General features: G+C 37.8%; 2 protein-coding genes across 6 annotated transcripts in view; one reads left to right on the forward strand and one right to left on the reverse strand.

Annotated features, from left to right (window-relative positions):
• VSNL1 (visinin like 1) overlaps positions 1–5491 on the forward strand; it is a 93486-nt gene extending 87995 nt beyond the window's left edge. For all 3 annotated transcript variants that reach the window (XM_061989648.1, XM_061989649.1, XM_061989650.1), the window contains exons 3-4: positions 2579–2794; positions 3735–5491. In XM_061989648.1, coding sequence (XP_061845632.1) covers positions 2579–2794; positions 3735–3932 — 414 coding nt within the window. In that variant the 3' untranslated portion in view covers positions 3933–5491. The remainder of the gene's footprint in view (positions 1–2578; positions 2795–3734) is intronic.
• A 2801-nt stretch (positions 5492–8292) lies between these two features.
• SMC6 (structural maintenance of chromosomes 6) overlaps positions 8293–14577 on the reverse strand; it is a 32517-nt gene continuing 26232 nt past the window's right edge. For all 3 annotated transcript variants that reach the window (XM_061989569.1, XM_061989568.1, XM_061989570.1), the window contains 4 exons: positions 13206–13311; positions 11811–11963; positions 10055–10152; positions 8293–8757 (listed from right to left, as the gene is read on the reverse strand). In XM_061989569.1, the coding sequence (XP_061845553.1) occupies positions 8649–8757; positions 10055–10152; positions 11811–11963; positions 13206–13311 (466 nt within the window). In that variant the 3' untranslated portion in view covers positions 8293–8648. The remainder of the gene's footprint in view (positions 8758–10054; positions 10153–11810; positions 11964–13205; positions 13312–14577) is intronic.

Below are 14577 nucleotides of genomic sequence, written 5' to 3' on the forward strand. Positions count from 1 at the left end.
GTTTTCTCTTTGCCATGAGAAGCTGATGGTATGACTGGCACAAGAGGTAGTCACAGCTTGCTTATGCTCCTCTAATGGGAGACTGAATGATATGGTCATGTTTCCCCAAGAATAATTTAGAAATGGTATTCGGCATCGCTAGCCATTGACCTCTCTTAATCCCTCACTTTGTTCTTGGGCTTTTGAGTGTTTTTGGGTCTGTGCCACTTCTTAGCCATTTTTGTTGCTGAGCTCCTTCACTGTATACTTCAGTTCTTTGGTCCTACCAGTACATTGTGCCATCTCTCAGTCTGGATCCTAGGAGAAAACACCTGAATGTCTATATTGGGTCTGGGGTAGTGGTGACTTTCCACAGCAGCGCTTTTAGTGCTGTGCCTTCTGTTGGTAGCTTAAAATGTGTATTGGTAGCACATCAATGTTGAGGCTACTGCTTGTGCAGCATCAAGACTGTCCCTTCAGCATTCCTTCCCCCTCCTTTACCAGTAGCTGTGAGTGGACAGGATCCTGGGAGGATGTCCTGGGAGCCATGGCCAGGACAGCTGACCCAGGCTGACCAAGTAGATATTCCACACCATATGACATCAGCTCAGCAACATAAACTCGGGGAGAGGAGCAGGAAGGGGAGGCATTTGTGATTCACTTTTGCTTTCCAAAGCAACCGTTACGTGTACCGAAGCCCTGCTTCTCGGGAGGTGGCCAGACATGGCTGCTGATGGGAAGTAGAGAGTAACATCTTAATTTGCTTTGCTTTGTTTCTCACTCATGTGGCTTTCCTATTTCCTTATTAAACTGCTTTTATCTTAACCCACGAGACTCCCATCTTATTTTCTCCCCTCCCTGGCATCCAGACAGGGTCAAACCACCACAATGTCTTTTGGTTCTCTTGATGGCAAAAGGGACAATCCCACTCTAGTTACTTGCCTTTTAAGAAAAGCACAGCTTTTAACTGTGATGTTAACCTGGACAAAATACCACTGGAATAGGCATAGTGTCTCTCTGTCTCAGTGCCTTCACAGTGATCAAATACCTTCCTGTAAAGATACTTGAGAATTGAGATGAGTGTATTTTGTACCTATTCTGGGATAACACAGTGATTTGCATTTCCATGGAGGTGGGCAAAATTTAACCCTGCTCTCTTTTGAGGGGAAGAGGAAGATTTTACAATGACTGTAATACCACTGAACCAGTGAAGTGATTGTATCAGACCTCTTCGGCAATGCAAAGGTGTCTGAAATGTTGATATCAGAGAAAACAGTATGTTTAAAGGAAATTACCGGGTTAGGACTCTCTGGCAACACAGCAGTGGCTCCCACCACGAGCCACACAGCCACATTGTGCAAGCAGCTGTCTACACACTAAGTTTTGCATTTTTAGGGCAAGACACAGTATCCAAATGATCATTTTGCCTCCTCAAAGGAAAAGCAGCAAAGGCTTGCCATGTTCTACATCTGTATTTAGTCAGAGAATTAGTAGCTCCCATTTCTGTATATGGTGTGAGATCCCTAAGATCCCTTATGAAATTTGAGTGTATCGTTGAAGAGCTTTCACAGCTGACCACAGCAACCATCAGCCTGCAGTGAAAGCTCTGGAGGGGAAGATGGAAAATTGTGAAATGCAGATCCAATTCCTCAGCTGCCACTGAAGTCTTTCCTTCAAACTTACATCATTAAAATGCAACATTTGCTAATAATTGAAATTTGAGGAAGCACAAAATGAGATGGCTCTCGGATTGGGACTAATGCATGTTTATATTTTAGGAGTGTGAAAACCTCCATCGAAATTGTGCTGGGAGTATAGAAACAAATATTATTTGTGTGCAGTCCCTGTGCTGCAATGAGACTTCAGCACTGGTTTAAAACTCCTTTTTCCTAGGAGGCGAGTGTTCTTGAGTCTAAGCCACAGGAGGAACAACCACTCTCTCAAATGTCTTAAAAAATACATGTCCCAAGGGAAAAAATACCAGCTGAAAACCTACATGTTATGGTCATTTAAAATATTTTGTGAAAGTCAGTTGCAGTATTCACTGATAATGGATATTAAACATGAAAAGTATTGTTCTGTCTTGTTTAATTGATTCTCAGTCTCACGTTTATTGGCAGAAGATAACAAGTGTTGCTGCTGCTTGATGCTATGTGTGGATTATTTTTGTTAAAATAAACCAAGTTACGTAACAACAAGCCCACACATCTACTTGGTTGCAACGTGTCATGGGCTGGTTACTCCAAGACAGAAAAAATAGTTAACATGCCCCTGGGCTGCTGGAATTTCATAGTCACAGAACATGACATACAAGCTCCCATTTGTACCCTACTTTATTTTAAGGTTTATCTAGTTAATTTAGCTTTAAATTAGAGTTCAATATTTTTGCAATACAGTTTGCAGTAAGCTATTGTTGGAGAAATGACTTTTTAGTAATCATTACACTGTGACTGTTACAGAGCTTACATTGCCTATCTTCAGTTTCACACAAAGCCCACAGCCAACTTCTCCTAAATGCCTCACTACAGTATTTTGCAGGCAGGTACATAGTTTACTCCCTTGCATTGCCCACAGTTCTGTCTATGGTTTTCTTTTGCAGTTCTTTCCCTATGGAGATGCTTCAAAGTTTGCCCAGCACGCCTTCCGAACCTTTGATAAAAACGGAGACGGAACCATCGACTTCAGAGAGTTCATTTGTGCTCTGTCCATCACCTCACGGGGCAGTTTTGAGCAAAAGCTAAACTGGGCCTTCAACATGTATGACTTGGATGGTGATGGTAAAATTACAAGAGTGGAAATGCTGGAAATAATAGAGGTGAGATCAATATAGCACTGAAAATGAACGTGTTTGAACAACGTTAATAATATCTGATTACTTGCTCACATTCCCTTCAGATTTTAAGCATGGAAGAGGCTGTTCTGTACCATTAAAAGCATTTTACATACATTCATTCTGTACTAACTCATGCCTAAGTGGTGCAAGGACACTAACATAGATGTAATCTGTAAGGATTGCAGGGAAAACGTATGTGCATATAAAGCTTTTAAATAACCAGAGGTAATTTTTTCTTTCTCTGATGAATGGATTAGCCATAGGAACAGCCCAGCAAAGGATTTACAAAGCCCATCTCAAAAATCACTTGACACCCATGAAATTACTGTTTTGTAGCTCAAGTAGCTGAAACCTCACAGGAGATTAACTTTAGATGATTACAGAAATTTTCAGGGATAGCAACACACTATTTTAAGCGAGCTCCCACAGATGGGCTTTAAGATGGCCACAGCATGTGACAGTGGAATAAAGTTTATCACCCTCAGCATCTGCCAGCGACTCACCACAGTAAATACCAGATTTTGCTCACATCTACACATAGAAAGCTATTAAAAGGTGATAACTTCTAAAAGAGATTATACAGAATTTATGTGAAATATTTCAATGGAGTGACTAAAAGCCAAATAAACAGTTGATCAAGAAAACAGGCTACAGCAGTTTTGCACTGTGAAAGTGAAAGCCAAAGAAATTCATTCCAGGTTGCAAAAAGCAACCACCAAAATTAACTCATCTGCATCTAAAGAAAAGAAAATGTATTCCTCCTTATTATAAGTATATGGACACTGGATTCTGAGAAAGCCAAAATCTTTAGGTAAACTAGCAATCATTTTATTGTTAGAATATCTTTCCAGAATTTGATCACATCAAATAAAAGAACAGGTTAATTGGTATGTTGAATTTCCCATTTGGTTTCTTTCCAAAGGCCATCTACAAAATGGTGGGCACTGTGATCATGATGAAAATGAATGAGGATGGTCTGACGCCTGAGCAGCGGGTAGACAAGATCTTCAGTAAGATGGATAAGAACAAAGATGACCAGATCACACTGGATGAATTCAAAGAAGCTGCAAAGAGTGATCCTTCCATTGTATTACTCCTGCAGTGTGACATTCAGAAATGAGCTCGTGTACGACGCGTCATAGACTGCACAGAAGTTTAATGTTCCATTCAGTTTGCAGCTATTTCCACACACACAACAATTTGCTTGGACTACCTATAAATGGACTTGCTTCTTGTGTTTGAAACACTTGTGTGCATGAGAATGTCATTTGCTAAAGAATTTTAAAAGTATATATTATAAAAAATAAACTGCCACAACGTGACGTGTGCAATGTCATTTCATAACAACCCTCTTCCTCTGAAGCCTGTGCAGCAGTCCTGTGCTGCAGTGAATTATATTATTTATTGTTCATGTTTACTGATGCTAGCTCTGTGTCTCCTAGACTGAGTAATGTTAGTGGCACTGAATTCCCACGGTAATGTTAACTGTTTATTATAAATCATGTCACCATTCTGCTGTAAAGTAGTACTGGACAGACAGAGGGGAAGAGTTCCTCGGCTCTTAAGTCTGATCCGCACACGTGCTTGTATCGTCAGTGGATGTAAATGTACTTCATTTGCATGCCTTTTAGGTTTGCCTTAATTCTTACCTCATTCGCATCCCTTCAATCTGGAAAGAGCTATGGCAGAGGAATGCAGTATAAAAAAGAAAAATATCCTGCTAAAATGATCCCTTTAATTAAAACTCTATATAAATATATATATAATGTTTAAAATATTGTTTTATTGGAAGTTCAAAAGTTTTATTGGAAGTGTATTGATCTTTGCCTGAATTTTCAAAAGCTTCCACAGAGGTTGCAATATATATGTCCCAAAATAAATTTATAACATTTGACCTTTTCCCCTAATTCTTATTTCATATCTTCAGCATGGTAACAGAACAACAGCAGCAACAAAAGTTCAATCTCTTTCATTATCTGTCCCTGTAGTACTGGGAAATATGTACTTCATTATGAAAGCATGAAGACTTCCCTTTTGCACTCGCTCACTCTCTAGGAGAATAACAAACCTAAAGTTGTAGTTTTTGTACTTACCAACAGAGCGGCTGTTTATCCTCAAAGATGCTGATACTGAGATTCAGCAGCATACCTACGAGGCCTGTGCTTGCTTAGCTATTTAAGCCAGCTGGAAGCCAAATACAGTTTATTTGCTTGGCTTAAACCTGGTTCTAATGTTTTTCCCTCCTTAAGGGTCTTTCACCTTACTGTATGACACAAAACTACCCCAGGTTTCTATTAAACAGAAATGTTACTGAGAATCATTACTGATAAATTAAACATAGAATATGATGACTGGGAAGGGTCAATGAAGAGAAGCACCTTCCCCCTCAATTCTGTGTGCATTAGTCAAGTTTATATCTGTACTGTGGCAAGTACAAATTCTGCCGAACCCTGGGGAAAGCATTGAGAACTAGCAGGCTGCAGAAATTGCAGGCAGAAATCTTTCCTACACCACGTTGCCCAGTTGCATTAAATAGTTGGTTGCTTGCAGGATTACAAAAAAGAAGTCTGAACATCCTACACTTGCATGTTTGATATTTCTTCTTTACCCGATGAAGAAACAAGACGGTACTTTTAAAAGTTAAAAATCAAACAATAAAACATGACACAAATGAAATAATTCTCTGTATTTTCAACTTTAAAAAGTCAAGCTTATCTTAAAACTGAGGGGGGGGAAATGAAAAGCAGTTTTACACATTTTGCAAACAAACATGTTGGGGGGAATACAGAATCAATTGTTGCCACAACCAGAGCCATCCTCTTGTATTTACGTTTCTTAGCTTTCAAAACAAACAGCAAAAGGCAGAAATTTCAGGTACATTTTTTAAAACCAGAATTTTACTGGGTCTGCAGAGGTATTGGTCTTAACAGATGAGGCAGCGGCACACTTTGGTTACTTAGTTGCAACTTTAAAACACATGTTCTGAAAATGTGACATACTTCTGATATGGAGATGCCTGTTGTTCCCACTTAGGCTTAAATTACTAGTTGAGTTGAGTACTGCTGGGAATTTCTATCTCCTTAGTTTACATATACTTTATTATAGAAGCAGTATCTCATTCTGCATTTCCCTGCACCTCGAATTTATGTAGCTGGACAGTCTCCATTTACTTTAATACAGCATTAAGCAATATATTTCCATGCAGAACGGCCCCCGCCGTCACAAAATGTAAAATCAGCACTGCAATTCTCTAAGGTCACTGGTATAGTAAACTCTGTATTTAAAAGTACCAAGAATAAGATAGTTTTGAGACCTTAGTAGGATCACTGCAAAAATAGGTGCATCCAAGCAAGTGCTTCAGTAATTGTTTATTCAGAACTAATCCTATACTGTGAAAATAGTTGCTTGTAATAATTATACAGTCAGGCACACATTTTCATCAAATACAGTGGTGGACTAGAATAAATGCAATATATTGACTTGTTCCAAAGACCAGAATTGTTGCCAACTGCTCAAATATTTCAAGGAAGACTATAGAAAACTTGGGAGAAAGGTGAGGTGTTGGCTCAGTAGGAATGCAGTAATTTCCCTCAAGTTCTTTTCTCCACACAACTTGTTATAAAAGCACTAATGAAGTTAAATGCTTTTCTCTCTCCTGCCTCTGCACCCGTGCTTTCATAGAATCATAGAATGGTAGGGGTTGGTGGGACTTTATTTTTTGGATGATGAAGAAAATCAAGAGGAAATAATCCTATGGCATTCAATCATTTCATATTGTAAAGGGGTCTGAAACTTTTGCTAGGTTCATTATAAAATTGAGTCAAACTGAACACGTGGTTCATCATTACCAAAGACTTCCACTACAAAATGGGCCTGTGTCACAGACAAGTTTTGCCTTCGCATGGTGTGTCCTGTCCCCCCCTCAAGTATTTTCACACAATCTTCAACAAATTTTAAGTATCTTTAGTATCTATTCCATCAAATTTCACAGGATTGTGAAATTGTTTTGGGATAGGGACCTCCAGAGGCCTCTTGTCCAATCCCCTGCTTGAAGGAAGTAACACAGTCTATTAAAACCCCAGAAGCCTCTGAGGATGGAGATTCTACAGTCTATCAGGATAGCATGTTCAGATGCCTCATATCTTCATCATGAACAATTTCTCCTCCTGGTTTATCCAGCCACAGCTTCCTCACTTTGACCTACAACTGCTGTCTCTCTTTTGCCACACAGTTCCACAAAAAGCCTAGCTCTGCTTTGTGAGTAACCTCCTCAAGACTGTTGGCCTATGGCCCTGGGCTTTCAGGAGTAAACATCTGAAGCCTTTGAAAGATCACTAGGCGTAATTCCTAAAGGCACCAGAACTAGTTAGCTTTCTCAGTGGGCTCCCTTCAGTTCTGCACTAGCTCCAGTATTGTAAGGATACTTCTAAGGTTAACACATGCTCACCTAAAAACTTAAACACATGAAAGAACACAAAATACCATGCAATAGCTAAGAAGAAATTTGGCTACAAAGTCAAGTTAAAGCTTACACAGGAATTAGGTTTTATTGAGAAACTGCTATTTGGTAAATAAATGTAGAAACTACAGAGCTGCTCACTGAGTAGTCTCAATGGCTTTTGTTTCCTCTGACTTCAAAAAAAGTATGTCTAATGGCTGAACTTGAAAAAGTGACTGGTTTTTAAAAGCTCCCAACAATTTTAAGTTCTTGGAGAAAGGAGGAAAAAATTATACATTTGGTACAGTTTGAGAAATCTGGTTCTTCCTTTTCCCTCTTCTCCCCAGTGGATGCTTGTGTTATTTCAACAGAATCATAGAATGCTAGGGGTTGGAAGCGACCTTTAGAGATCATCTAAGTCCAAACCCCCTGCAGAAGCAGGTCCACCTGGCAAGTTTATTGTATTTTAACTATTCTAGTGTAGTTCTGGGAGAGGGGAGGGAGAAGCAGGGAGACCAAACAAAACACAGACCTACAATGATAAAGAAAAGTTACTCCGTTATTTCCCAAAATTGTTATCCACATCATTCCTCTGTATTGGAAGGACTTCTGTCGCTTCAGTTTGTTACAACATAACGAGTATCCACAGATTTTGCCTATACCTGCTAATGCAAGAAGTTAGTTTATCGGAAGTAATAATCTAAGTTGGTAAGGCCATAACTTGCTAGGTTTGGTAAGCTCACATCCAAAGAAACCCAAACTCTTCCCTATAAACAATTCAGGAAGAACTAAAAGCACTTTCTACCTGCACAGAAAATACACTGCAAGTAAATTCCTCACTTCTTTAATTATTTAAGTATACACTGTAAGTACGAACAGTTTCTCATGTTCAGCTGCTGTGGTTCCACTGGAAAAAATGAAATGCAGGTTTTACTGCATATATTAATTAGCCCACATTTAACAATAAAGCAGGGATAGGAAGAAACCGCATTTTTAACTTAATGCTAATTTGAATGTGTAGAGATAATAAAAACATTACAACTATCAGTTCTAACTGTTTATTAAAATATTAATCCAGAGTTATATGAAACATATTTCATCTTTTCCAGAAGGACTAGCTGTAGTAAAAAATATCAAGTGAACATTCATGAATTTCTCATCATCCAAACTGTGCTTATTCTTGGTCTCCTCTTATACAGTAACTTTAAAAAAAAAAACAAAGAACGAAACAAAACCAAACAACATCAAAAACCCAAACCAAAACAACAAGAAAAAACCCACACAGGTGTCTTGTTTTTCTGAAAGTAGCTAACATTTTACAGCATCAGGAAGTAATAACTTTAAATAATCATGACACATATATCCTCAACAGTATGCCATATTCATACATGGAGGTACTTATTCATCTTCCTCATTGTCTCTGTGTCTTTGAAAATTCAATGTTCTTTGGCCTCTTTCAGGGTCTTGCATTCGGAGGATTCGAATATAGGAACTCGTAGGCAGAGAACTAAAAATAAAGGATGCATCATTTAAATTAGTGTTTCTTCTCCACAAATTTTAGTATTTCATTTGATTCTTTGCACTACATATTTTCCTTTACATAACTCATCTTTTTTGACAGTTTTAAAAAACAGTAACATGCAGTGAAGTTCAGGCTTCACTGAGCTGACACTGGAGCCAGACTTCAGTAAAAGCCTGAGGTAAAGGCAATAACTGATGTCAGGTGATTTCTAACAGTTACATGAATTACAGAAGAGGTACTTTTAAGAGAAACTGTGAATGAAATCATGACTGAATATGGTTCATATTTGCCTTCCAGATGCTGAAGTGGCACACACTTTACCCATCTAGAATCATACCACACTGAGAATTAGCAAGTATATATTTACACAGGCTTCTCCACTGGTTATCCCAAATGTTTTTTCTGAAGGTGCCTCTATACTTTTGATAAATTAAATATTTGCCGGTCACGAAGCAGGTAACAAAATACAACAAACCGAACTGCAATGGAATTATTCAACTTTTAAACAGTAACCATAGAGAAAATTCCAACATGTTTACTGAATACAATTTCAGAAATTCCCTTCAAAGCATTTCCACTTAAATAACAAAAGAATATCATTATTCCAATTTTTTATAGGGAATACAATTCAAAGTAGATCAGCTTTATTTTGACGACTGCTTAATTCTTTGCAGGCTTCACTGACTACATTTGTCTAATAAACAGAGATTATCTTCGTGTAATAGGGAGAAGAGTTGGCTGCGTAAGGCTAGAGAGTGACTGCCCCTTTAAGCTGTGCATGGCTTTACTAGGGACTTATATGGAAGAATTTGGGGCTACTGGATCAAGAAAACAAGGGGTAAGTTACCAGTTTCCAGATCAGTGATATATTAAAAAAAAAAAAAACAACAAAATTCAACTCAAGTGACAAACTTCTTTGAAGTATTGTAGTATTAATAAAAAAAAATGCAGAGTCTTGTGTTTATTTTGGGAGGGTAGAAGGAGATACAGGTCAAAAAGCTTTCAAGAGCCTGCTTTACACCATAAAATGTTTCAAAAAGCTGCTCTACTTAACTGATTCAAGTCCCATTGAACTACCATATTAAGAGGCATTACATAAGGAAGTATGAAAAACCTGCTATTACATTCCCAGAATCACAGGCAATCAACTGCTTAATTGTTTATGTTCTACTGCTACAAACAACGTTTCTTTCTTCTCATATTTACTTTGTTCAGGTTAAACTCATTACAACAGAACTTCCTTTTAAGTCTTGTACCAGAAAATGTAACACAACATTATTACCTCATGCTTTGTGGGGTGAGCAAAATGAACTGTCGATGATGCTGAGAGTCGGCCACTTTAAGAATCATATCCATTGCAATTCTTCTGTTAACCATATCCTAAAGACAAAAGATTTACCAGGCAGTAATACTGACCTTGCACTTCACTGATCTATTATTGCACAAATTAGGACAAATGCCTAAGAATAAATTAATTAGAAAATAACAACAACAAAAAATCTACTGAAATTAATTAATAACCAGTAAAACTTAGCTAAAGGAAAGTGAAATAAAAACTAAGCTGTAGAAACAGGGTTAAATTCTGGAAGCAACAAACTATTCCCTGTGAAATTCTTAGTCTCTTTTTTAGTGTACATGCACAATAGAAAGCTTCGTTCGGAACAATTACACACTCCCACTCATGTTGTTTTTCTATCAGTTTTGATATACACATAGTACTTCTTACTTTACTGGTGTGCTGAGATGAACTGTATTTTAGCAGAATAACGTTTCTCACAAAATCCTGCCTCAAAATTGCGTGAAAAGATTTAAGGGCTGCATGAAGCCTAAGATATAATGTAGCCTGGTTTTAGTACGATTATTATTGTTACTGTTATTTTATCTTGAACACAATCTTATCCATTAGGCTTACTGAAAAATATGCATAATGGGAAGCTATTATTAGAAGGATTTTAACAAAGCTCTGCTTCTACACATCGTTACACACGTAATTAGGTATCTTCCAAATATGCTGATGGGCGTCCTCTCGTGGTGGGTCTGAAGGATTACACCAAAAGTAACTACAGAACGTGGGGACACTGAGGGTGCACTTACTGGCACGGCAGTGGAAAGACAAATCGTGTGGAATTATTTATGGAATGGATGACGTGGAAGTTTTCTGCAGGGGCTATGGACAGACAGACACACTTCTGCACAACTAACTTGTAAAAGAGGACCTAGGCTTTAGAAGCATGACAAAACATGACTGCTTGACCACCTTAAATACATACTTTCCTTTTAAAAATTTTTATATACAAACTTTCTTATCCTTTTTTCCCCCCTCTAGGTCTGTGATTCCCAGTAAATTAAGCATTGATGAGGCAGGGACACTGAAGGTAAAACTAATTCTTTTCTCAAACCATACCACATTGAATATTAATACAGAGGAAATAGAAACATATTAAAAATTAGTTCATCGCCTATCCAGGGCAGCTGTACACAAGGATGAAGCCTTAGCTGACATTAGTATTTCCTGTTCCTTATTCTGTACTCCAGCATCTTTGAAAGATGCTGCTAAGAGCAGTATAAAAAGTTTCTGAAAAGAAACAGTAAACTCCACTGCTACACTTACACCAGAAAAATCACATTTATCTCTAAAGTGGCAGAGCACACATTAAGCCAAGAACTCTCAGATCAATGTGCAGAGACAGCCTATGATACACACAATTGACACTGTTTGCAGAACTAATCAAATGAGGGGGTTTATGTTTGGGGTTTTTGTGTGTGTTGAACTAAAGTTTAAGCGTATAAAGTAACAGAGGTGCTCATAGTTCTGGGTACCAACACTGAAACAGAATAAGCTTCAAAAGGCACTACGCAAAGTGGACAAGGTCCCTTACAAGTTTCACTTTATAGTCTGAGGATACTTGAGTTTTTTTAATTTGTTATTTACAATTAACTGCAATGGTTTAAAATCTATCTAACCATATTCATAAAACAACTATTTCACAGATTTAAACTACATTTGCCATTCTGATTTGTGTAAGTTTAAACCATACCATGTAGACATCAAATTCATCCAGGCATCTGAAAGGAGATTCAGTAATGGACCACAGAGAAAGAATGAAACAAACTGTTGAGAAGGAACGTTCACCTCCTGATAAAGATCTCACATCACTGAGGGTAGCTTTGTCTTCTTCTTGAGGCTGAACCTTCAAATAAAATTATTGGAGCAACTTTTAAACCAGAGATGGAGACTTACTAACAGAGTCATAATTTTAATGGTAAACATATTAAGCATGAACAGATAGAGGTCACTTGAGAATAATTTTATGCCGTTCACTGCCATTGCAATAATTCTGGAATGGGATGGCTCCTAATCATTTAGTAACAAATTTCAAAGATCACTGCCACTTTATCACAGTAAAATACATTGAACAGACTGAATGACCCTGCAGTGATTTCTTATTCAGTTCTCTATTTCTAATCATTACTAAACAATGTTTAATAAATATCAACCAGTGTAGTTTTACTCCAGTAAAATCCAGTGGTTTCCAGCTATACAGCAAAAGCAGGTAATTCATTTACAGCAGGTGCTTAAAGAGGAAACAGCTTCTTTACCCGAACACGTGAACCATTGTGAACCCTTCCTTGGTTCCAGTGACTATGATGACACCTTGTGGAACTTCCCTTTAATGTAAAACTTAAAGCACTTTCTTATCCTGTTAATTACATTACCTTTAACAAGTTAAGCAAGAAAAATAGAATTATTTTGGAGTGGAGTCTGTTGGTGTTTTTCTGAGAGGGAGTTTCTTTTTCCAATTTACCTTCTTGGACCAAATATAGATCTCTTGCATGAGACACCTGAAACTCCAGTTATCCAAAAAAAAAAGTATTCTGATAAAGCCAGGTAATGACTTGGCACTTTAAGGAATAAATTTTGAGTTCTTCAGATACAGATCTTTCACTTTTTCATCAGGACTTTGTCAACTACATACTTTTACCTCAATTGCCAAAACTGAAGTCGCCCACAGAAAGAAAAATAAATATCCTCATGACTACAGATGTTTGGGAGGTATGTTAAAAGGTACACAGAAAAAAATAATATTGAAACTTTCAGCCATTAAGTTTCTTAAATAACAAATAGAGCCATTATACAAACACATAAAGGCAAACTCCTTATCAATGAAAGAGGAGTGAGTAGAATGATTTGCTAGTGAATTCTTATCCTCAGCAGTACACAGCAGTCCATGTCATCTAGCAACTTGCCCATATAAAATGGTGATATGTTTTTTGTTCTTGCTTGTTTTCAACCACATCCTACAATTTGACATATCCCATTTTGGAGATGGGAAAATAATTTATTCTATGCTTTGCAATGCATGTTCTAGAAGCTGATATTAGAATATTAATAACTCATCAGGTATTGTGATAATTGAAGTAACATAACTTACTGTTATTGAAAGTGTCTCATTCTTATGATCAAAAAGTATTTTTCCAGAGCAAGCTCGAATACGTAATAAATGGTCAAAGTACAGTTTGCATCGTAAAGAAAGGAGCCTTAAATCAATGAAATCAAAGAAACAAACATTAGGTCAGGAAGTTTTAAAACATATTAAAAGTGACAATGGATTTTTATCAACAGTTCCACATGATAAATCTTAGCTTTTAAGTCCTGCTCCATTCATAACATTTTCCCACATCATTTACTGAATTACATTCAGGATGGGTCACATTGTAGAGCATCACTGACAGGAGGTAACAAGGTAAAAAATCCAGAAGTACAGGCTTTGTATTTTCTAGAAGTCTGTTTCAATAGCCTGGAAGTTTTTTTACACCTTTCTTCCACAACTTGCTCAACAGAAAATGACCAAATTCCCCTTCTTTCTTAGCCAGTATTAGGACTACACATTAAGGATAGTAAAGAATTTACATAGACCCGGCTGGACTCCAGGAATTAAGTGTTGAATTCCCCTCCCTTCCCCCCACCCAGATCTAGCACATAATTCCCCAATAGACAATCCAATTCCTTAAAGAATGAACTATGGTTCATTCACATCTTAGAGTGGGATTTATACTCAAACTGGGGCACTAGGAACAAGATTTAGTTTGGCATATGCGGACACATAAACATCAGATTTTGCAGGCAAATCTTACCCACTTGTATTTCTAGACTTCCACTTGTAAAGGCTGGGATTCTCCCAGTCCCAACCTGTTTGTCAGGTGCATACTGGCACACTCTCCAAATCTCATCTCAAAAAGTACAAAAAGCAGAGCCAACGCAAATATCCCCCCATTTCTGCTGAATAGAATGATAAAGGGCTGCCCTGGCAAACAGACCATCAGTCATTTTGAAGGGAGTCCATTACAAAATCTTCATGGATAGGTACAGGATACACTAAGGACTGAAGCAAGAAAGAAAGGGTACACTCCCAGTACGGCCACTCCATGAGAAAAACAGCTGTCAAACTGCAGAACTGGAACAAAGATCCAGATTTTTTTTCTTCACAGGGCAGAGAAAAAGTGTTTAGCCCACAATGAAATTAATGTGAGCACAGCATCCCTAATTATACTCCACTAAAACAAGTCACAGTCCAGAGGATGCCAGTATGTTGCTGATATTTTACTGACCAAAACTAGCACTGAAATAGAACTGCCTTGGATTAAGTCAGGATAGTCAAAGTCTTTGGTGTGAAGCAAAATACAGCCTCCACAGGTCATGCTGTCCAGGCTGGCATGACAGTATGGGATCTGGGAACAAGATTAGGTTAGCAAGATTGCTGTGAATAATGCCTTAAATATGCCTATTCTCACAGGTTTGCCCTA

This window comes from Colius striatus, chromosome 2 (genome assembly GCF_028858725.1).
Source record: "Colius striatus isolate bColStr4 chromosome 2, bColStr4.1.hap1, whole genome shotgun sequence".
Lineage (NCBI taxonomy): Eukaryota > Metazoa > Chordata > Aves > Coliiformes > Coliidae > Colius > Colius striatus.